The following is a 25,839-nucleotide window of genomic DNA, read 5'->3' as shown; positions in this document are numbered from 1 at the left end:
GTCGGGGGCGGCGATCATACACCATATGTGTCGGCCAGCTTTTGCGGGTCTTCATGATAGGAGAGAGTTTTACAACTCTTGTTTTTTTTAATTAGTTTCACATTTTAAAGAAAATGCTTCTAACAGTTGGTTCTTTCTCTTTTTTAAAGATTTCTTTTTTTTTAATATTTAAAATATTTTATTGACTTATTCAATTTTAAAAGTTACTTTTTTTTAAATTTTTTATTTTTTATAAACATATATTTTTATCCCCAGGGGTACAGGTCTGTGAATCACCAGGTTTACACACTTCACAGCACTCACCAAATGAATGGATAAAGATTTCTTTTATTTGAGAGATTTCATTTATTTATTGAGAGAGAGCACAGCAGGAGAGAGGGAGGAGCAGCAGGCTCCCAACCAAGCAAGGAGCCTGACAGAGAGCTTTGGCTCTGTACCTGTAATGTTTGCTTTACAACTTGGATCTAGGTGCCCACTGAAGTTAGCCTCCTACCTTCCCACAGAAGCTAAGAAATAGAGGTGCCACTTTTCTTGATGGTTAGTTACATTTCAAAGGAATGACTCTCTGGTCCTTAAGATAGGCACTTCTGGGTTGTAAAGCCTTTAAAAAGCTCTTGGAAAGATTTACATCTCAAAGAAGCAGACACAGAATTTCCAATCACAAATTTCCTAACTTAAATGGTCTAAAAATGAGGAGTCAGGGCCTCATAAGATAGGAAGAACAAAGCTTGTCTAAAATTTAACCAAGCTGAAGGGAATGTTAAAGCCATCTTTGTTATTGTCCACAAAATATTAATTAATTACAAAGAGAAAGAGAAACTTTATGTGAAGTCTGATAGATATCACATTAAGCATGTGAACAAAGTCAATGGCATCAACAATGGAACAAATAAATATGTGTGCCTCCTGACGGGATGCAAGAAGAACTTCTCACTGTTTTTGTCAAGGAGCAGCTGAATATGGCAATGAGAAATAATCAGGCAGATTGAGATTAAAGAGCATTTTGCAGAGAAACTGGGTTGTAGTATTCCGAAGTGTCAAGTTGTGAATAACAAGGAAGGATAAAGAACTCTTCCAAAGGGAAGAAGATTAAAGAGACATAATAACTAAACGCAGAAGATGATTCTGAGCTGGATCCTTTAGAAACAATTGGCAAACCTTAAAAAGAGTCTGAGAACTAGATGGTAGCACTGTGTTGATGCTAGTTTATTAATTTTGATCACTTAGTTGTGATTAAGTGGAGGAATTTTTGTAGAAAATATGCACAAAAGTATCCAATGATACTTGAAATTTTCATAATAAAATGTATCAATCTGGCAAGTAATTCTCAAGAGGTTCGGGAAGAAGGAAAGTGCTTTTGCTCTGTACCTGTAATGTTATACGTTTATGAGAGTTTCTAAATTTAGATGAAAATCGTATAAAATCTAAAGCAAACAAAATATTTAATGCTTTTGAGTTACAAATCCAGTTTTAAGGTTTGTATCAAAGAAAAAAAGGTACTACTTTTTAAAAAGATGTTCAGAGTGTTTATTGCAGCATAGTTTACAGCAGAAAAAACTTGAAAACAAAGTTAATGCTTATCAACAAACCAGTAAAAATATATATATAAATCCACACTATAATGCAACTCAGAATTGTATGTAATTTGCATAGGATATTGTTACAAATTAAACAAGCACAATACAGAAAAGCAGATGTAATTTGATCACATTTGTTGTAAAATGAAAGCGAATAAAAATCCTGAGTATGAATGCATGGACTCATACTTTATTATATTACCACATAAAACATTGAAAGGGCATATTTTAGATTGTTTACATGGTGTACTCTAAGGTTGGGATCCATGTAGATGATGGAGGGAAAGTAGAGAAGACATTTTGTTGTTTAATCACAGTTCTATTTTTTAATTGTGCTTTTAAATTCTTACTCCTTAATATTAATATTAAAACTTAATTGGCAAAAAACTTTGATCATTGATTATTGATTGATTGACAAATCCATCTGAAAACACTGCTGCAGGTTTCAGAATAAATTTTGCTTTCCTTGGTGGCAGCACAGCTATTTTCTTCAGTTGGCCCTTTTATGGAAAATCTGTAGAGGAAGGGATAAATATATTGTTAAACACTGTTGCTGAAGACATCCATTTGTGTTTGCAGCTAATACCCTCCTTTAGTTAAAAGGCCATTCAGATTTCAGGGCATTTTCAAATCCCTTGATTTACTAGAAGTTACAATATCTCTGTGACTTAGACTCACTTTGTGATTGGCACGGAGTTCGCAAAGAATCTGTTAGAAATGACAGACCTAAGAGTAAATCTGTGTCCATATCCCTGTTCTAGTCTTTTTTCCATTGTTCTATATTTAAACAATAAATGCAAAATAATTACTGTTTTCAAATCTTTTTGTTTTGAAAACAAACCAAAATATCCATCATTACTCCAGTGAACATTAAATTGATTTTCATCCTTTCAAATTCATTAGTATCAAGAATTATTTCAGATTAGATTTTGTTGAACTTAGAGGTACTTTATGAAGATAAGTTCTACAATAGACAGAAAGTCAGACAGTGTTTTTGGAAAGACTCACGTCTTTGAATCTAATGGAGAACCATCCACCCAGGTCCATGTCCTCTTTAGGGATGTAAAGTTAAGCCCAATCCACACATAATTTGCTTGTTTTAGGTTTTTCTGTATAAAAGCCTAAGAAGTGAGTAAAGAGTTAACTCAATGAACAGAATATTTTAACAACGTAGACATACTAAGTAAGATTTAGAATTTTATTGGACAGTTAGCATCCTACATGAACATTCTTATACTAGTGAATTCATAACTTATTTACATACAATATATATTACATACATACATACACATACATGTATATCACTTTTAAATCGAATATAAATATTCCGCCCAGGATTAGCATGAGCCAAGTGAGGCACTGGCATTGAGCACAAAATTTAGGAGGATGCAAAAACTCAGTAATCAAGATAAATGATACTTTAACGGAAGGAATGGGAAGAGATTTGAGAAAAGCCATTTTTTAAAAAGATTTATTTTAGAAGGACTGAGAGAGAGAGAGAGTGTGTGTGTGTGTGTGTGTGTGTGTGTGTGTGTGAGTGAGGGGATGGGCAGAGGGGAAAAGAAAGAGGGAATCCCATGCACCCTCTGTGCTGAGTGGGGAGCTAAAGGGGACCTTGATGTCAGGACCCTGAGATCATGACCTGAGCTGAAATCAAGTCAGATGCTTAACTGATTGAACCACTAAGGTACCCCTTGAGGAAAACCTTTCTTTCTTTTTTTTTTTTTTTTTCATTCATTTAGCATAATGTTTTCTTTTTTAATTCAAGTAATTAACATACAGTGTATTATTAGTTTCACAGGTAGAGTTTAGTGATTCATCAGTTGCATATAACACCCAGTGCTCATTACATCATGTGCCTCCTTAATACCCATCACCCAGTTACCACATCTTCCCTTCCACTTCCCCTCCAGCACCCTCAGTTTGTTTCCTATAGTCAAGAGTCTCTTATGGTGTGTCTCCTTCTCTGATTTCATCTTTTTTTTCCCCCTCTTTTCCCCTATGATCCTCTGTTTTGTTTCTTAAATTCCAGATATGAGTGAGATCATCTGATAATTGTCTTGAGGAAAACCACTTCTATCTGTACAGAGACTAATGCCATAACCCTGACACTAAACCACTTACCATTTCAAGTTGGTCCTGAATGATTGGTAGATGAGATTTCCTTCCCATACAATATCCATAACTGTCACTCCAACTTTTCATTTCATTAGAGAACCAATAACACTTTTTTTGATATTTGAGCCATTCCGATGGGCACAACCCTACAGGGAAATGGAGGAAATAAAGAAAATAAAGTTATATATGTATCTCTGAAAATTGAATACTTCTGTGTTGTATAAATAAGAGTGGAGCTGTATGATAAAATCACTCACAACAAAGTGTTCAGATTTACACGATGTCCAAATTGCAAATGATAATTCTTGGGAATTAAAAAATTAATTTAGTAAGATGAAGAAAAACTTAGACAAAAGGGGATTTCTTTTTCATTCCCGGATCTAATGTAATTACTAAAATAACATCAGCCATTTAAGTTGTAAATTGCATTAATGCTATATGTGAAATTAAATATTATTTATACCATTCACTTAGAATTTAATTATAGAAAGCTTTAAGATTTCTCTCTTTTTGTATGCATAAATCTTACTTAATAACTCCCTTTTGATATTAAATAATGTTGAGCATAATAGTTTTTTGGCCTCTATATAATTATAAGTTCAAGTTCTTTGATTTTCTTAAATTAAATTAAACCTAGGTCTTCAATTGAGAATATCTGAGACTTTGGCATAATAATGAGAGAAAGTGAATTGAATGAATAAATATGAGTTCAGGTCAGTATAACTATTCAAACTTCCAGCCATTAAATTCTCCTATCTTTGTTGAAGTTAAATTCATCTGACATAAAATCACCATTTTAATTACCTTAAATTTGAAATGCCATGGATTTTAGTACAGCTACAATGTGTAAGCATAACCACTATCTCATTTCAAACTATTTTCATCACCCCAAAATAAAATCCTGTAAATTGCAGTCACTATTCATTCTCCCCATCCTATTAAGTTTTAACATTGGAAAATATGAATCTTCCAAGCTAATTCTTCTTTTTCAAGATTGTTTTTGCTATCCAGGATTTCTTTCAATTTCACATGAATTTTAGGATCACCTTGTCCATTTTCATGAAAAAAGGCCATTGGAATTTTGATAAGAATTTCTTTGAATATGCAGATCTCTTTGATCAGTATTGCCATCTTAAGCAAATTGTGATATATATTCAGAGGAATGTTCTCTAGTCATAAAAGGGAATAAAATGCTGATATATGATACAACATGGGTGAATCTTGAAAACATTATGCTAAGTGAAAGAAGCAAAACACAAAAAGTGAAATATTCTGTGATTCCATTATATGAAAGTCTAAAATAGGTAAATCCACAGAGACAGAAAGCAGATTAGTGGTTGTTAAAGGCTGGGTGAGAGGAAATGGGCAATTGCTTACTGAGAATAGAATTTCTTTTTGGGTGATGAAAATGTTTTGGAACTAGATAGATATAGTTGTTGCACATTCAAATGTCCTACTGCTATTGAATTGTTTTATTTTATTTTTATAAAGATTTTACTTATTTATTTGACAGACAGAGATCACAAGTAGGCAGAGGCATGTTGGGAACTGCGTTGTTATGGCTCTGGAAGCCTGGATAAGAAGTGAACTTGAACACACCTGGGGACGCCCTTGTGTGCCAAGGGAACTTGGAGCAAGTCCAGCGGGGATGCTCACATGGCTTGACTCTGAAAGGCTATTCAGGGTGAAAATAACATCTGTGTAGTTTTATGTGATTCACTTATGACTTATCTTGAGAAAAAACACATTCTTGGAACCTTAAGATTATCACAAAAGTCTGGAGGCTAATAGCCTATTAACATCCTGCCTGACTCATTTTTCACTGACGGATATGATTGAGTATTGATACCAGCATTGTGCTGAAGCTGTATAAAAGTGGTTACATGAAGAAATAAAGTTGCTACTCGCCTGAGATGGAGTAGTCCTCCTGAGCCCGCTGTCTCTCTCTCTCTTTTCCTTAAATCTCCCAGCCCTACTTTCAGGTGTCTTTCTCCTGCTGGACCGGCAGAGGCAGGCAGAGAGAGAGGGGGAAGCAGGTTCTCTGCTGAACAGAGAGCCCAGTGCGGGGTTTAATCCCAGGACCCTGGGATCATGACCTGAGCCAAAGGCAGAGGCTTTAGCCAACTGAGCCACCCAGGCACCCTGAATTATTTTATTTTAAATAGCTAACTTCATGTTTGTGGATATTTCCTCATTTAAAAAAGAAGAAAAACCTAATGGAAATTAATACCTTACAGCTCGCTATACAGTAGTTAGACTAATTTTAAGGAAAGCTTAATGTTATCTATATGATTCCACATTTACCTATCAAAGTTTCCTTATCTCTGAAAATGTTCCATTATAATACCCAACATAATGATAAATTAAATAGTCATGGTCAAAAATACATGTTAAAATTATAGTATTTCAATTAGTTTGGGACTTGTACATGTAAAACAGATAGATAATCCAAAACAAAACAGTATCAATAAGTAAACAATAATATATATGACATTTTCATACGTGATCAAGAGAACAACATAAACTAATGGATTAGAGAAAATCCTTTTTTTAAAGATTTTATTTATTTATTTATTTAGAATGGAGGGAGGAGCAAAGAGAAAGGGAGAGAGAAACTCCAGCAGACCCCCCACTGAGTGTCAAGCCCTACTTGGGGCTCGATCCCAGGATCCCAAGATCGTGACCTGACCAGAAAGCAAGAGTCCAACGCCTAACTGACTGAGCCACCCAGGCACCCCTAGGGAAAATCCTTTGGTAAATAATCATAAAACAAATTAATCTACACACTTTGCACATTACTATAAATTGAAGATATTGAAGATATTGAAGATATTGAAGGCCCCAAAAGTTAAACACTTTAAAGTTAAACGAAAGCAAAATTGGAAGTAGAAGGCATGGTTTTTCCAAAATTTTGTATAATTGGAAGTTCTAAGCACAAAATCATAATGAATCATTTATTACATATAATTACTTTTATTCATTTTGTATTTCAAAACAGAATAAATAAGAGACAAAATATAGTTATTTACATACTGCCTTATAATCACAATTAACTTGCCATGTTTATGGGTTTCAATTTGATTTTAAACTCCTGCAAGGAAGAGCCTCTTTGTTATTTTTTCACTGATACTACCCTCCCACTACAAAAAAAGTAATAAATTATATATATATACATATGCATATGTAGATATAGATATATGAAATTTTGAATGAAAAATAGATTGATATCAAATCTTTATTAATTTAAATCTGCATAACTGTTAAATAAGATTTTTTAAACTTAGAAAGCCAAAACAATTAAAACAAATACAGGCCAAAATCTTGAGATATACCTGTAGCTTTTGAACCACAGTAACTTCTATCCTTATTACTTATATTTCCTCTTGTGCCACTGTTCATTATCGGGTTTCCAGTATCATCATGTTGGGTGATATTTGAATTCTTTGCTTCTTGGCATTTTAGCAATATTCCCTGAGAAACTTAAAAACAGAATTATTTTAACACTGGGTAAATATCTTTTCCCTGTGCGGTGCTCCAGACAGAAATATCTTTGGAGTGATTCTGATGATTAGAACAAGAAATAACTGAAGAGGTAACTAGAAAGTTTCTTTCTTATTCTCATGTTTATTTAATGAAAAATAATTTCAAATATTACATAATTAAATCATTTACAGAATACATATTTGTTGAGGAACTATTCTGTGCCAGGCATCATGCTAAGAACTGGTGATACAGGAATAAATAAAGCAAAATTCCCTCTCTAAAGAGTATACATGCTCTTTCCATGCTTTCTTGATGTCATGTTTTTCTGAAACCTATGACACTTTGCTTAGCCCATTCTACCATAATTACTTTTTAAAAATCTGTTTATTTCAGGACGCCTGGGTGGCTCAGTTGGTTAAGCAGCTGCCTTCGGCTCAGGTCATGATCCCAGCGTCCTGGGATTGAGTCCCACATCGGGCTCCTTGCTCCGCAGGGAGCCTGCTTCTCCCTCTGACTCTGCCTTCCACTCTGTCTGCCTGTGCTCACTTTCGCTCGCGCTCTCTCTCTGACAAATAAATAAAATCTTAAAAAAAAAAAAAACTTAAAAAAAATCTGTTTATTTCATTAGAGATTTCTCACCATGTTTATTCATTTTTTGTTTTTTTTTTTTTTGTTTTGAGAGGTTTTTTTTTTTTAAAATTCTGGAAATTTGCAGTAAACCTTGGGATATAGTAGTACATAGTATAAATTAAATACAATTTTACATACAACATATACAAATTTCTAAGAAAAATCATGGAATTCTATCTATTCACAGGTTTCTAAGAAATCAAAAAACATGGCTTCCTAATATACATCTCTCTCTCTCTCTCTCTCACACACACACACATACACACATTTTCTTCCTTTTAGATTGTATGCCATTTGAGAACAAGATACTTACCTGATTTGATTACATATTAAAAACATTACAATGGAGTACAATATACAGCTTTATACATAGTAGCTTCTTTTTAAGAGTTTGTTAACAAAAAATGAACAAATGGATGAATGAGTATGAAAAGTCATAAGAAAAGAGTAAACATTTTCCATATTTTTATTCAAGATCTTTTAACTTACCCAGTAAAGATAGGGAGATCAAAGTCAAAACCAGTATACTGTTTACTGTTCCTGATATTCCCAATAAGATTTTATACCAGTGTGACATCACAGAACCATCTGAGAGATTAATCACATAAATTAGCTCAGAAAAGTACATTTCCAAGTAGTGAAAGCAATTGTAGTAATAGGATTGCATATAATATGGGTTTTGAATTTTAAAGGATGTTAAGCAATCAAAAGCTTAAAACTTAAATAAATAGAAAAATGCCATCCTACTTTATTTAGTAATGGTAACACTGCATGGGGAGAGCTATGAGGCATGTTATTTTGCATCTTAAGAAATTGCTAATATTTGACATAATTGACTAGTGGGATAAAGAAATTTAACGTATACACCTAATAATTCCCCAAGTGTGCATGTGTATGCACATACACAAGTTCATGGGCACTTACAGATACACACATATATAGTCACACAAATATATACTTTCTAATTAATAATTTGCTTTAATATAATATTCCCAAGTATTCAGCCTATTTAATTTACAGAGGATGTAATACAAATAAGAACTAACCTAAAAAGAATCCTAAAATTTTTTTTAACCAATGTAATAATGATGTTTCAGCTTCTCGTTAAATGTTAAACATTTTAAGAGTGATAACTGTTTTGTTTTTCATATGCCTATGCTGCTACATTAGAAATGAGATGTGCATTCTGTGATGGCTATTAACGAACAAATTGATATGATAAAACAGAAAGGAAATAGTCACAATATGTTGTTATTTTTCTCAACCTCATTAAATAGGACATGGGTTGGTGGACATTAGCGTATGGAATTGGATTAGCAATTAGTATATACTGAATAAATGAATGTCTATATTTTGCATAATAGTTTTGTCATCCAAGATAATTTTTATAAATGCATCACAGTAAGGAGCCACTCCCCATAACTATTATTATCCTTAGAGTTCAGTCAATAAATTGAGTTACTAAATACTGAGCTTCATGTTCCAAATATCCCTTAAACCTGTGGGAAAAAAAAAAAAAAGCACATTTGAAGATGCTGAAATCTGTCAAGAAAAAGCATAATAAACCATATAAAACAGTATGTCAGAGAAATAGTACACCGTTTTTATCTTATGATAATGCCAAAGATCATAAAATAAGATTTATTATAATTCAATTAATTAATACCCTATGTTCCCAGATATTTTTTAATATTTTAATATAATAAAATTTATAATCAACAAATCCAAAGTATTCAACACATGTGAAAAATGTCATTTATTCATTTTAAAAAAATAAAACACATGACTATCAGAAAACATTAGGAGAAAAGGTGTGGAAGCCTTTTCAAATTCAATTCAAACTCAATTATTTCTTCTAAGTATCATGAGTTGAGCTTCACTGTATGAATTTGAGGCATATAAGGCTTACAGTTTTGCAGGAAATAACATTTTTGTTACTCTGTATTTTCTCCTTTAGAGAAGCTGTAGAGAATTCTCCTATACAGACTTTTAATAACAGAAAATGAAAATAAAAATAATTTAAAAATTAAAAAGCCCTATGATCAGTCACTCCTAAGTGTCCAAACAAATTTCTTAAATATGTTATTATATATTATAATTATTATATAATTATAATAGATAATATAATAATTATAATATATAAAATATATTATTATATATATTATACCTTCACCATAATGAGTTTATTCTAGGAAAACAAGTATTGTCCAATAGTAAGAAATTCATTTTATCTTACTAATAGAGCTAGAGAGAAATGTATCATCATCCTAATAGATGTAAAAAGTGCAATTGATAAAATCCAACAACTTTAAACTAGAAATGAAGCAAGGATCGATGGACATTAGTTCAATATGCAAAGTTTTTTTGTCTAATTAAGTTCATTGAGAAATGTCAGAAATTTTCCACAAAAGTTTGGAAAAAAATTAACTCTAGCATAAAGTTTAAAAGAAAATATTCTTGAAAGTAACTATAGCTACAGTAATTTGCTAATGAATACACAATATAAAAAGAGGTAAATTGAGATATCAAAAACATAAAAGATAGGCATTTAAAAAGTAGAGATTTGCATGCAATTGTAATTAGTTGTTATCAGTGTAGAATAGACTGTTATAAGATTTTTTTTTAAGATTTTATTTATTTATTTGACAGAGAGAAATTACAAGTAGACGGAGAGGCAGACAGAGAGAGAGAGAGGGAAGCAGGCCCCCCGCTGAGCAGAGAGCCCGATGTGGGACTTGATCCCAGGACTCTGAGATCATGACCTGAGCTGAAGGCAGCGGCTTAACACACTGAGCCACCCAGGCGCCCCTGTTATAAGATGTTTTATATAAACCTCATGGTAATCACAAAGCAAAACCTACAGCAGATGCACACATTAAAAGAAAAGGGAATCAGGGTCCTGGGTGGCTCAGCGGGTTGGGCCTCTGCCTTCGGCTCAGGTCATGATCTCAGGGTCCTGGCATCGAGCCCCACATTTGGGTTCTCTGCTCAGTGGGGACCCTGCTTCCTTCTCTCTCTCTGCCTGCCTCTCTGCCTACTTGTGCTCTCTCTCTGTCAAATAAATAAATAAAATCTTAAAAAAAAAAAAAAAGAAAGAAAGAAAAAAAAGGAAATCAAAGCATACCACTATGAAAAGTCAATTCACGAAGGAAGGCCACAAGAGAAGGAGAAAAGAATAAGGGAATTACTAATGCCATCTTATTACCTGATATTTGGCTGTTTTATGTCTTTTCATATGAAGAATTAGAATTATTCTAATTCTTAACAGATTCAATACTCTAATCAAAAGATATGGAGTGGCTAGATAGATTAAAACAAAACAAAACAAAACAAAAACGGGACACAACTACATGCTGCATACAAGAGACTCACTTCATCTTTAAGGATACACATAGACTTAAAGAGAAGGGATAGAAAAAGATATGCCATGCAGATAGAAACTAAAGAGAGCAGAGGTAGCTATACTTATATATGACAATGTAGCGGTTAAGTCAAAAACTGTAACAAGAGACAAAGAAGGTAATTATGTAATGATAAAGGGCTCAGCTTATCAAGAGAATATAACAATCATAAATATATATGCAGCCAACATCAGAGTAGCTAAATACATCAAACAAATATTAACAGATTTGAAAGGGAGGAATAGATAACAATGCCCTAATAACAGGGGATTTCAATACCTCACATTCAACAACAGATAGATCATCCAAACCAAAATCACTACAAAAATCTGGGATGTGAGCTATTACTTTAGACAAAATGGACCTAACAGACATACACAGAACATTCCATCCAACAACAGTGGGAAACACATTCTTCTCAAATGCACACAAAACATTCTCCAGGATAGATCATATGATAGGCTACAAAAGAAGTCATGGCAAATTTAGGAAGACTGAAATGATATCAAGGATTTTTTTCCAATGACAATAGTATAAAACTACACATTAAGGCAGCAGGATAACTGGAGAATTTACAGATACGTCAAATAAAGCAACACACTCCTGAACCACTAACAAGTCAAAGAAGAAATCAAAATGAAAATTAAAAAAAAAAAATCTTGAAACAAACGTGAAAATACATTGAACTTAAAGGATGCAACAAAAGCCCCCCTTCTTTTTAGATTTTCCAAGGACCCTGGCAAATCTTTTTTTTAATTTAATTTAATTTAATTTAATTTTTGTTCAGTGTTCCAAAATTCATTGTTTATACACCACACCCAATGCTCCAAAAGTACTTCTAAGAGAGAAACAACTACATTTTATATTAAAAGAAAAATCTCAAATAAACCATCTAACTTCTTTTTTTAAGATTTTATTTATTTATTTGACAGACAGAGATCACAAGTAGGCAGAGAGGCAGGCGGGGGGCTGGGCAGGCTCCCTACGCAGGGCTCAATCCAGGATCTTGGGATCATGACCTGAGCTGAAGGCAGAGGCTTTAACCCATTGAGCCATCCAGGCACCCCTCAAATAAACCATCTAACTTTAAACATTAAGGAACTAGGAATGAAAACAAAATAGAGGGAGAAAACACTGGAAAATTATGTAACTATCTGATAAATGGTCAACATTCAAAATATACAAGAATGCATAGAACTTATACAACTCAGGAAAAAAAACATTAAAAAATGGGCAGAGGATATGAATAGATAGTTTTCCAAAGAAGGCCTACAAATGGCCAAGTACATGAAAAGTTGTTCAATGTCACTAATCATCAGGGAAATGCAAACAAAACTATAATGAGATATCACTTCACGTCTGTCAGAATGGCTACTACCAAAAAGAGTTAACAAGTGTTGGTGAGGGTGTGGAGAACTTTGAACCCTTGCACACTGTTGGTGAAAATGTAATATGGTGCAGTCACTAGGAAACCAGAATGGCAATCCCTCAAAAAATTAAAAATAGTGCTATTATATAATCCAGCAATTGCATTCATGGGTATATCCTAGAGAATTGAAATCAGTATTTCAAAAAGATGCTTGCATTTAATGATCACTGTGGCATAGAATGGTACAATCTTGTGGAGGATATTTGGGGGAAAACTAGCAAAATTATATAAACATTTATGTTGACATCCAGCAGTCTGTCTTCTAGGAAAACATCCAAGTTACACATCAGCAATATATGGAAAGACATATGTGCAAGGCATTGCAATGCTATTTATAACAGGGGTAGAATAGGAAAAGAATGTAAACATCTTAAGTGCCCAGTAATGGAACTAGTTGAATGAAGTATGGTGTATATCCACTTAATAGAGAAATATTAGGCTGTATATAGGATTGAAATGTATGGAGGGAGAGAGCAGGGTGAAGGCAACAAGACAGAAGCTGGATCTTTGGGAGCTGAAGATCTCTGGAAGTACCTTGCTATACAGACTTTAGAAATAGATAAATGTTTTAAATAGTTATAAAATGATTCTAATTATATAATAGGCATTATGTATATTGTTATGATTGCATAATATGTATATTTATACAGAATTATAATTACATCAAAATGAAAAAAGTGATCCCCCCAAATAAAATGGAATATGAAATAAAGGGCTCTAACCTGTAGAGAGGAAGTATTTCAAGCAATTCTATTTTTCTTATTTTTAATTTTTTAAAAAATTTTATTTAGCTATTTGAGAGAGAGAGTGCGCATGTATGCACAAGCAAGTGGGGAGAGGCAAAAGGAGATGGAGAAGATCCCCTAGTGAGAAGGAAGCCCTGACTGTGGGGCATGGGGAAGCGTGATCCCAGGAACCTGAGACAGTGAACTGAGCTGAAGGCAGACCCTTAACTGAGAACCACCCAGGTTCCCCTCAAGCAATTTAACATAATTTGACTGTACTTGCCTAATAGAATATATTCTAAGGACAAAAAGCCCTGCAAAAACATTTCAATCTGCTTTAAGTAACTATATTATTAGTAATTCTATTTCTATAGTGATTCTGAAGCTTTAGATCGTAGCAAAAAAAGGTAATTTCTTATTTCCATTAGCACCAAGACATGAGAAAACATATACAAATATATCACAAAGTTAAATAAAATCTCTGTGTATAATGACAAGGCTTAAATTGTCAGCTAGATTTAAATGTATGTCATACCACAAGCTTTACTAAATATTAGCAAACTTTACTCTTAGCGAAGGATACATTGATAAAGGATAAGTATCAGTATATGCCACTTAAATAGCTAGGAGTTGCACATTTTATCATTGGCAGCCTCCTGAGCTCCTTTCCTCAACCAAAACACATTCTGGTTTCAAAGTGTCATCTTCAAACTGAGTGTGAAAAAAAAGTTTGCACAGAAGAGTCATTACATTTGTGGTCTTTCACGTTAACATCTCTATTTTCCAAAACAAAATTTTTCATCTGGTGAAAAACATATTTTAAAGTTTTTGACACATTGAATTAAAAACTGGTATTAAAGATGCCATTTTTATGAATGATAAAGCAGTTGATAAGTGGCACTAAATATTCATTTTAATTTTATTAATTTTAACTTATTTGTATTTTTCCTGAGAATCCTTAGGAAATTATATGATTTAAGGTGTTAACTTTATTTTTTAAAGATTTTTATTTATTTGACAGAGAGAGAAACAGTAGAGAGAGGGAACACAAGCAGGGGAACCAGGAAAGGGAGAAGCAGGTTTCCCACTAAGCAGGGAACCTGATGTGAGTTTGGATCCCAGGACCCTTCAAGGTGCTACTTTAAAAGGAAAATAACTTGGAGCACCTGGGTGGTTCAGTTGGTTAAGCGTCTGCCTTCGGCCCAGGTCACAATCAGGGTCCTGGAATCAAGCCCCACTTTGGGCTTTCTGCTTTGAGGAGACCTTGCTTCTCCCTCTCCCTCTGCCTTTCCCCCTGCTTGTGCTCCTTCTGCATCAAATAAGTAAATAAACCTTTTAAAAATGTAAATTGAATAATAAAATAAAATAAGTAAATAATTGTTAGTCCTCGCCTTGATAAATGAGACAGAGAGACAGAAAGTCAAGACAGAGACAGAAAGAGAAAAACACCAAAAATTAAAATAGTACAAGAACAGTAAAAAGTAGAATACTGGAAATTATGGTCTACATTCATATTCATATTCATATTAACCCATATTAAATCTATACTCGTATTAACCCACACCAATTAAAAAAAAAAAATGAACTCCATACCTTTAAATTTAACTTGGGATGTTTGGCTGGAACTCCTTTTTTTCAATTGTAAATTCAATGTCATATATCTGTCTTTGTCTTCCATCTTCGATGCGGGTGAATATATGTGTATATATATGTGTGTTTTATTTTTAAGTATGATATGTAATAAAAAAATAAAATCTTCTGTTAATCAGAGCTAGTCCTCAAATTGTCCACTCAGAGTACAAACAAGGGCGCAGAGTTTTTCATCTATTGGTGAAAACCACAAAGGAAGTGTTTTCTTTTTTTTTCAATTTATTTCTCTTGACTTAGATAACATGTGATTTTTTCAACTGTCCACCACATATTGAATTTAACATCATATGTGGTTCTTTATTTTTTAAAGATTTTATTTATTTATTTGACAGAGACAGAGAGAGAGAGAGGGAACACAAGCAGGGAAAGTGGGAGAGAGAGAAGCAGACTTCCCGCTGAGTAGGGAATCTGATGGCCTGGATCCCAGGACCCTGGGATCATGACCTGAGGTGAAGGCAGTTGCTTAAAGACTGAGCCACCCAGGAACTCAGTATGTGGTTCTTTAAAAAATGTTCCCTGATTAACACATAAAGTCAGGCAAATGGAAATTGTACACCTTTTAGAGTTATAGGATACATAGGTGTCTCCTGGTTGAGCCAAAATATGTGAATTTTCAATTATACTTCCTAATATAGTGATATCTGATTCAATATAATAGCTTGCAATTACCTAAAAGTTAAATTTCCTGATCCAAAAACAACATTGCTTACAAATCATGCTAATAATTTAATAATATAATTTGAAGAAAATAAACACTGGCAATTTTTAGCATTCTAAAGACATTTTAAATACAAAAAAAAAAAATTAAGGGGTGGGGAGAACTTGGGAAATAAACCATATTTTTCAGTTACCTTTTCTGGTATTTGAAAAAAAAGCCCACTATTCACAAGACAGGCCGGAAATTTCAGATTTTTTTCCTCAGCTGTAGTGAGGTATACTTTATATACCATAAAATGCCCTCATTGTAAGCACATGATTAGCTGATTTTTAGCAAACATACAGATTTGTGCAACCACCACTCAAATCCAGTTTGGGAACTTTCTTATTACTAAAAAATTCCCTCGAGGCCCATCTCAAAGGAGTAATATAATTCTGGAAATATTAATTTTATAAGTTGAGATGAAATTTAAAGTTTGACACATAAATCCCAGCTCTTTGATCATTGTAGCAAATCGAGAACAGAAAGTGAAAGCTTTGCACCAAAAGACTTGACTGGTGAGGCAGAAGACTGAGGAAATATTGCTGAGTAAATCAGGCACCCCTGCCTGGAGCACAGCCAGTTTTGCTCTCACAGAGGGGGCCCGGGCCCATTAGCCCAACTCTCATCTCATTCCTCTGCTTTCCTGTCCCTAAATCAGTAAGCAGGAGGCCCAGGGCAAGTTTGTCTCCCTGGGTCCATCTTCCGGGGCAAAGAATGAACTGTAGAAGGTGCACAACAGAGCTCGAGGGACAAAAATCAGCCTTTTAAATTTAGGAATGACTTAATGATAATTACATTTGATATTTTCACAGATATAGTAGCACAATTTTGGCTAAAAATTCCAGTTACGTTCCTGCTGTGCATTTTTCACCAAGAGTCTTCAAATTTTGTTGTTTTTTACCAATAATTGGGTGGACAAAGTGACCTCTCCTGTGGATATTAGTCAGCCTCTTTCCTCAGATATCCTGGAACTTATGAAATGAGCACCTGTAAAATGATTCAGGACAGTAAGGATGGAAGTTACAAATGCTCATACAATAAGGCCCTCTGCCATCACGGCTGATTTTGCTAAAACCTTTGCCAAATGCCCAGCCTGTTAGACTCAAAGACCAAAGATTTCCGAGGGAAGCCAGCCAACCTCGATGGCCGACCTATTATATAAGGATCTTCCATCATGCCCCGGATAGTGCTCTGTGTTCATGGGAATAATCACATATTTTAGGAGTCGATTCCACTTCTCTACCTGCAATGCTTCTGCTGGCACCACCATTCACAACGTCATAGAACATCTTCTTTGCCATCATGATTTTCCACACACTCTTGCATTTGACATTTTATGGAATAGAAAGTTTGGGAGTCAGATCCCACCTGAAGAATTTACTCCTCCATAAGCAACCTGCTGGGCAGGATGCCAAAATGACTTTCTGAAGGCACACTAGTGACCCCAGCTGGTGCCATAGACAGAATGTACAGGTCTGTGAATCCACACATGGAGTTAGGATTCAACTACAAAGTGCTCCCCTCCCATCATTACACCTAATAATCCACATGAAGAAAATTGCTTCCTTTACCCAAGATATGGTGGGGGTGTTTTACATTGTTTAAAGTTTTTACTTAAATTCCAGCTAGTTAATATACAAGTATACAATGTAGTGACTCAGCACTTCCAACATCGCCCCGTGCTCATCACAAGTGCACGCCTTAATCCCCATCACTTGTTTCACCCAAGATCTGTCTTTGTCAGGGTTAGAGCTTCCAATTCCCAAAAGAAGACTGTTCTAAGAAGGAACATGATCAAGTTCCTCATGAACGGGAAGCCAGTAATTATAATAAATATGCAAATCATTGTGGAAGTAAAGAACGTGGTCACTGAACTTCCCCTCGTGCTTTTTTGAGCCTCTATAAATTAAGGTAATTCTCCCCACCCCATTACTTTTTCAGTTTAGGTTTTAATACAAACTTAAAAGATTCATCTTGTCAGATTCCTCATTTTCTCTGAATTTCAGAGTGTCTGGAATGTATGACTCTGTCACTCAGTGCATTAGCTATCCAAGTTGTGTGCCATCTGCATATTCATTATGTTAATTGAAGCATCCTTAAAATGTTGGACAAGATGGCAGCAAAGACAATACATCTGGCATATAGCTAATGATCTCTCTCCAACTAATGACACCTTATCTGAGTAAAACTTCTTCCATGGAGGCTGGTATTATGGAAGATTTTATCAAATATCTCAATGAACACCACCACATTTTATCATGAGTCTTTTTCAGACACATTAGTGTAACACTACCAAGAATATGAGGTCTTTCTGGCATGACTTGTCTACTTATTCATATTATACCCATGACTATTTACTAAGACTTAGCAAACCATGTTTTTAATAATTTGCACTGCCCATTGTTGCCCAAGGCTCTCAGCCCCAGAAATATCTGATCCATTTTGTCTTATCTCTTGTACAGAGCTTGTTTAATGTCTATATATTTGTGAATTTTCCTGTTTCCTTTCTGTTGCTGGCTTGTAATTCCATGCCCCTATAGTCAGAAAAGACTCTTAGTGTGATTTCAGTCTTCAATATTGTAAGATTTGTGTTGGGACCTAACATGTAATCTATGCTGGAGAATGTTTCTGTGTGTTGGAGAAGATGTGTGTTCTGCTATTTGAGCCTCTATAAATTAAGGTAATTCTCCCCACCCCATTACTTTTTCAGTTTAGGTTTTAATACAAACTTAAAAGATTCATCTTGTCAGATTCCTCATTTTCTCTGAATTTCAGAGTGTCTGGAATGTATGACTCTGTCACTCAGTGCATTAGCTATCCAAGTTGAGTAGAGTACTTTCTATATGTCTGTTAGGTTCGTTTGGTCTAAAATACGCTCAAGTCTGTTGTTGTCCTTATTGATATCTATCTGGATGTTCCATCTGTTGTTGGGAGTGGGGTAGTCAAGTCTCCTACTATTGTTGTGTTGCTCTTCTATTTCTCCTTTCTGTTTGTCAATGTTTGTTTTATATATTTGGGTGCTCTGATGTTGAGTGCATATATATTTGTAACTGTTATATGTTCTCAATTGATCCTTTTATCACTATGTAATGTCCTTCCTTGTCTCTTGTGACAGTTTTTGATTTAAAGTCTGTTTTTTTATGATATAAATATAGCCACCTCTGCTCTCTTTATCATTTGCATGAAATATCTTTTTCTGACTTTTCAGTTTCAGCTCGTGTGTATCCTTTGTAGCTAAAGTGAGTTTATTCTAGAAAGCATGCAGTTAGGTCTTGTGCTTTGTCCATTTGCTTGCCCATTCAAGCACTCAATGTCTTTCTTATGGGGGAGTTGAATTATTTACTTTTTAAGTAATTATTGATAGAGAAGAATTTACTATTGCCATCTTGTTCTTTTCCCTTAGTCTTATTTTTTTATATGTATCTTTATCTCTTGATATCTGCCTATGTGTTTTGCTGATCTTTTGCATCAGTATGCTTTGACTTCTTTCTCTTCTGTGTGCGTATATGACTTCTATACGTACTTTTTGTTGTAGATTAAGATTTACATAAAATATGTTAGAGTTCTAACAATCTATTTTTTATACCAGATATCAAAGTTTACTGGATAGTTTATATATATATATATAATATATATATATATATCATTTATCACATATGTCATATATATCATATATATCATGATATATATCATATATATCATTTATATATATCATTTATTAAATATATATATCACTTTATATATAAATGATATACATATCATTTATATATAAAGTCATAAATATATATATATATTAAAGCAGCACAGTATCTGTGTAAGGATGATAGACAAATAAAAGAGAAAATAGATCCCAGAAACAGGTGCGCAGATATACAGACAGTTATAGCAAAAGTGGCTTTGCAGATCAGGAGAGGAAGGGCTGACTTTTCAACAAATGATGCTAGCACATCTGGTTATCCATATGTGATAAAATGAGGTGAGGTAGGTGAGGCAATAGGGGGAATATGAGTGCATTTATTTTGAGGAGCCTAGAAAAGAGTATAAAATTGCTGAATCATTATATTGTATACCCAAACTAATATATACTATATGTTACTTATACTTGAATTAAAAACATCTATACAAATGCATATTGAACTAGTTTAAATTGAACTATTTTATTACTAAATATTCAAAAGAATCTATAATAAAATAACATTTTGATTCATAAAATTTCTTAAATAATTTATAACTATATTTCACAGCTAAAATATGCAGCTAAGAAGCTACTTCCTGATTTCCTGTAGCTTTTATTTATTTACTTTTGAAACCTTGATGGAGGTTTCACTTATGGAAGTGATTCATGCAAAGAATCATATTATGTCATGAAGTTTTCCCATTGACCTTTTCATATACAGGAATTATTTTGGGGAGTTTGTTGTTATTGAACTCAAATACACTCATTAACCATACTGTAAATGTCCATGTACCTACTGATGGCTAGATCAATATATATTCTGTCTGCCTATTTGACTTATATTATGTCTTATAATACTTATTATATACTTAATACTTATGTCTTATGACTTATATTAACAATAGAAGTGATATGTCTCAAGATGTCAATTCAAGCATCATTTCCTCAAGATCTTCCTTGGTAATGCAACCTAGAGTCACTCTTTACTAGCTTACTACTGTCCTCATAGCATGCATATAAGTATATTTACACCAAAAGTGTCTTAAAGTACAAGACCATAAACTATCACAGAATTATCTTTTTAAAAAATTATAGGACCCTTTGCTGCAGATTTTATCATCTGTTTTTGCTGATACATCCCCAATGAATATATGCCCTATATTTATTCATTCATGGTCCAAATATTCCAAACTATGGAAAGAACCTAGATGTCCATCAACAGATGAATGGATAAAGAAGATGTGGTATATATATACACAATGGAATACTATGCAGCCATCAAATATTTAAAAGAATTCTAAGCACAGATTCTTTGTTAGGTAGTGTGCTAGGTATTGCTAGGTACTGGGGAGTGAAGATATTGATAAAAGCTAGAACTGTCTCAAAGTATTCCCTGTTTACAATACAGGCCAAGTTCAAGATCAGAAGAAAGGCATAGGACTGAAAGTCTTAGAAGGCTATAGATGTACATCTGATTGGACATAAGGGTAACAAAAAGACTGAATCAGGCGGGGGAGTAGGATAGTTTCCCTGAGTATTGCTCATGGTAATAGTAATTCAAATATGAAGTGATTTTTAAATGTGTTCCATATTCGTTATATCATTAGAACTTATGATCACACTTCTGTGTCAACAGATTGACACAGTGGATTATTATCTGATTTTGAAAATGAAGAAAAGGAACATAAGAGAGACTATGTTCTTTTCCCAAGATAACCCAGGGATGGAGAAAATTCGAGGTTAGAACTTAGAAGACCTCAGATTTGGTCTCTCCCCCTACACCAGCTTTTCCTATAGTAACAAGTAATGCGGCTGATATTATATTCTCTTAGACCCTTCATCTTAGTCCTCCAAGGCCACAAACACACTGGTCTACAAGTCAAATACCTGCCTAAATTGGATTTTGTTTTTTCTGTCTATGTAAACAATGACCTCCAAAATGAAGAAAGACCCTCTAGTATTTGTACGTGTCTGGAAACAGTAAATACTATATAACAAAATGCAATGGATGGTTTAATCTTTGAAAAACTTTACATCATACAAAACTGAAAATCATATATGAAAATATTAAAACCATATGATTGAGCACTCATATGAAGTAGGGAAAAAGTGTGTTTCAGAAAAGGAATCGTGAAGTTCTCTCTTCCCTGTTTTGCTTGCATATCCAAGATTTTCCTCTTTTTCAATAAGCTCTGCAAAGGCTGTTTTTTTCTGAAACAGCTTCTACCACAGATTCATTCATTCATTCATTCATTCATCCACTCAGTGTTAATTTAATAGCTACCATGTTGCAGATCTTGACAGTACAAAAACTTAAGAATAATGACTAACAAGAAAGGAAGTACCAAACATCAGTGATTAGAGTTTCCAATGAGCTAATCTCTACTTTTTTAGCAGACTATAATTTATAAAGCATGTGATGTAGGGAAAAGGCTGTAACTTTTAGGTTTGTATGTCCAGCATCCATCAGCCACTGTCCTATTAGCTCGTGTCTGACGCATGTCTGGATAATGCCTGGAGGGGAAGCTAGGATTTGGTGACGGTCGGTATCCAGCCTGGGGAAGGAAGCTGCTTTCAAGAGGATGATCACAAAGTAGCAGGTCTTGTTTAAAGCCTCACGCAACCACTAGAGAGCACCAGCTCTCTGGTTAGCAGAGCTGAAGGTCTGTGAGTGAGAATCCTGGTTGGAATAAGGAAAAAGAAAAAAAAAAAAGTGAGCACCAGGTGGCTCAGTTGGTTAGGCGACTGCTTTCGGCTCAGGTCATGATCCCGGAGTCCCTGGATCAACTCCTCCATCCAGCTCCCTGCTCAGTGAGGAGCCTGTTACTCCATCTGGCCCTCACTGCTTCTCATGCTCTCCTCTCCCTCCCTCTCTCTCTCTCAAATAAATAAATAGAATCTTACAGATTTAAAAAAAAAAAAGAATTTTTTTAAAGGGATACAGAAAAAGAAAGCCTGAAGGCAGCCTGTTGTCAGCAGTCTGCAGATCTCAAACCTAAGCAGTCTTTTGGAAGACAAACTCATTATGTAATGTGTTCTCATGCACTGACTTGTGCCTTCTTTTAATTAATCTAACTCCTTTTAAAGCATACAACAGCAATCAAGTTACATTTGCTGAATATTTATTAATTATCTGTGCTGATCTGGTTGGTCATTGTGCTCAGTACCGTCACCGGCTACATACTAATATCTGCCTTCATTCAGCAAGGCTGTTATGCTGGTGTAATGAATTATTCTTTTTTAAAATTTAGTTTTTAGGATTAACTTCTCTACCCAAAAATTAAAATTATCAAAATAAAATGTAGCAATTTAGATTTAGGATTTTCTATATTATTGAATACGGCATGAGATACCTGAATATGCATTTCAAGTTTGTGACAACAGCAACTTCTAAAAACAGTAAACATCCATGCTATTGATTCATAATTCCATTAAAGTCAATGGCCCTGAAACTGTGATGAAATTATAGGTTTTTTTTTAACTTTATTATACAAAAAAATATGTTTGCTACAAATTAACAGACTTTACTGCCTTATAAACATATTTCCTTTTTAAGAATGCTAAGTAAAAATGACTTACAAAAGATTAAGCTGAAAAACTCCCAGTGGCAACCTCTTTTGGACACCCTATGTCAAGTACCCTTCAACAGGCCTCAAGACTCTAACAATCCTATAAAATTAATTAATTTTCTTTCTTTCTTTAAGGATTAAAAAATGGAATTAATGAATTATTTGTTAGGTATTTTGCCGAAGTCACACTAAGACCTGTGTAAAGCATTTTTTAAAAAGTCACATTTCACAGGGTCTTGGGTGGCTCAGCCAGTTAAAAGGATGATCCTTGGGGTGCTTGGGTGGCTCAATGGGTTACAGCCTCTGCCTTCGGCTCAGGTCATGATCCCAGGGTCCTGGGATTGAGTGCCACATAGGGCTCTCTGCTCAGCAGGGAGCCTGCTGTCTCCTCTCTCTCTCTCTGCCTGCTTCTCTGCCTACTTGTAATCACTGTCTCTCAAATAAATAAATAAATAATCTTTAAAAAAAAAAAAAAAAAAAAAAAAAAAGGATGATCCTTGGTTTCAGCTCAGGTCATGATCTCAGTGTCCTGAGATGGAGCTCCCACTCCAGCTCTGTGATTAGTGCAGAGTCTGCTTGACAGAGTCTTTTTTTTTCCCTCTCCTTCCCCCTTTCCCCCTCCCCCCATTCATACTCTCTCTTGATCCCTCTCTTTCTAAAAAGTAATTAAATCTTGTTTAAAAAATTACATTTCAAAAATTGCAGTGAGGGGCACCTGGATGGCTCAGCCCATTAAGTATCTACCTTCAGCTCAGGTCATTATTCCAGGGTCCTGGGATCAAGCCCTGCCTGGGTCTCCCTGCTCCACAGGAAGCCTGTTTCTCCCTCTCTCTCTGCCTGCTGCTCCCCTGCTTGTGCTCTCTCTGTGTCAAATAAGTAAATAAAATCTTTTTTAAAAATTGCAATGAATAAAAACATGATTTTTAAAAAATTTTCTGAGAAGGCATTGTCCCAAATGATGTTGACTTCCTGTTTCATATTCTACCAAGAAAACAAAGTGGAACGTGCACTTTTAACACAGCTCAAGTTAAATAACGGAGTTAGCATTAGAACTCATCCCATGATAGCCAATTATTTTAATTTATGATATAATAGTCAAAAGACTGATTACCTGTCCTCCCCCCACCTCCATCCCCTGCTTTTTGAAACAGTAGGCTAATTGTAAACCAAAGCATTTAGGTCCACTAACCCAAAAAAGTGTGGTGGGAAATTTTGCAAAAGAAAGAAGAAAGTTTATTAGCAGAGGTTTGAAGCCGGCCAATCCAGATTATATTTAAATGTTTTATATTTTGTTGAACTTAGATAAAATGAGGAGTGAAAAAAATAAACCTATCTTATTCAGTATCCTGGAATTAGTCTACTTTCAGTAGGAAAAAATTAAGACTATCCCAGTGAACAGAGACAGATTTTGGCAATGGACTAATTATATATATGGAAACACTTATTGGAGGAAATTAACAAAAGAAATCTCGACAGTAAGTATGAAATTTCAATGCAGGCTTATGAAAATAACAGTCTATATATATATATATATATATATATATATCTTACACTGCCAAATCAGATCACTGAGGAAACTACTTATTATAGCTACAAATATGACTAATTAAAAAAAACCAAGAAAGTCAATATGAAACAAAGAACTTTTATACAAATTTCACATGGGAAGATTAACAGTGGTGGAGTCAGGGGAAGTGCTAGATGTAGTGAAGATGGTGGTTTTGATAGTAATGGTATTGCTAATACTAGTTCTCCAGCAGACAAAGGAAGGAAGAAAACTGAGTATTGAATACAGAATACAATGATAAATTAATAATGACCTTGATAATATCAGAAAAATAATTTGAAGATTTATCCAGGAGAAAACAGAAGAAGAGCTCAGATTTCTTTCCCCTAAAGAAAGAATATTGTGGTGTCTTCAATGATCAGAATCAAATAAAGAAAATAATAGCAACCATTTATAAATGATAATAAAAACAACCACCGTCTAAGTTTCAGCTGAATTTTAAATTTTGGAACAGTCAGACTAGATGTGGAGACAACATTGTCAGTCCGGTGCATCTACCTAAAACCCACATAAAAGCCAACGTAGTCATCCTCACTGTATCTCTGTGGTCTACATACCACTGCTGCTTGAATTTTGGAAACTTAAGTCATGATGAATGTTTGGTCGTTAACTGACACAAGATAAATCAATTTAATACAAACCATATGAAAAATTCTGATTCTTCAATCTAGGGACTCCCTCCCAAGCTACTGCCAATTTCATCTACCCAGGGGAGGGGGGGATGGGGAAGAGCTAAAGCTTGGTATACAATGAATCATTTGGAAAGGAGGGTTTTGAGAGCTATAAAATCATGGTACCTTTCATATCAAGGTACAGCTGAAAAGAATGTTTGGTGCCTCCGAGTTATAAGGCTTCTGTGTCTTATTTCTTGGAGTTGGTACCTGCACACCACCTCTGTCTTCTCAGTTCTTTCCTGGGCACTACTGTTGGTACAAAAACAAAGCCTAGAATAAACCTCCAGAATTACTCAGGGAAGTCCTTTCTGAGCACTTTTTCTAGTAGGACCACCTTCAATCTACTCCCTTTGTTGCTCAATATCATACACATACATTGATTTATCTATTAATTAACAGATAATGATGGAACACCAACTATCTGTCTGTCAGTGTTCTCAGCATTGGAGATACAGCAGTGAATACAAAAAAAAAAAAAAAACCCGATGCTGTCATGCTGCTTACATTCAAATAGTGAGAGAGAGCAGTAAACACAACAAAACAAGACAGTTATATAGATTCAGATAGTGGCAAGTACGTTGAATAGAAACAGAGCAAGATCCAGAGCACTCGGTGGTACAGTTAGTTAAGCATCCAACTT

General features: G+C 34.4%; 1 protein-coding gene across 1 annotated transcript; it reads right to left on the bottom strand.

Annotated features, from left to right (window-relative positions):
- Window positions 1-315: 315 nt before the first annotated feature.
- KLRF1 (killer cell lectin like receptor F1) lies at window positions 316-15,179 on the bottom strand. The gene is made up of 6 exons (XM_082738359.1): window positions 14,957-15,179; window positions 8,298-8,396; window positions 7,028-7,174; window positions 3,702-3,841; window positions 2,586-2,698; window positions 316-2,091 (listed from the first exon to the last, which is right to left on the bottom strand). The coding sequence occupies exons 1-6, from the start codon at window positions 15,039-15,041 to the stop codon at window positions 1,971-1,973; spliced, it is 705 nt and encodes a 234-aa protein (XP_082594485.1). The 5' UTR covers window positions 15,042-15,179; the 3' UTR covers window positions 316-1,970.
- Window positions 15,180-25,839: the final 10,660 nt, after the last annotated feature.

The sequence above is a fragment of the Mustela nivalis genome (genome assembly GCF_964662115.1).
Source record: "Mustela nivalis genome assembly, chromosome: 7".
NCBI classification, from domain to species: domain Eukaryota; kingdom Metazoa; phylum Chordata; class Mammalia; order Carnivora; family Mustelidae; genus Mustela; species Mustela nivalis.
The sequence above is the reverse complement of the archived record's forward strand: the minus strand, read 5'-3'. Positions and strand labels throughout refer to the sequence as shown.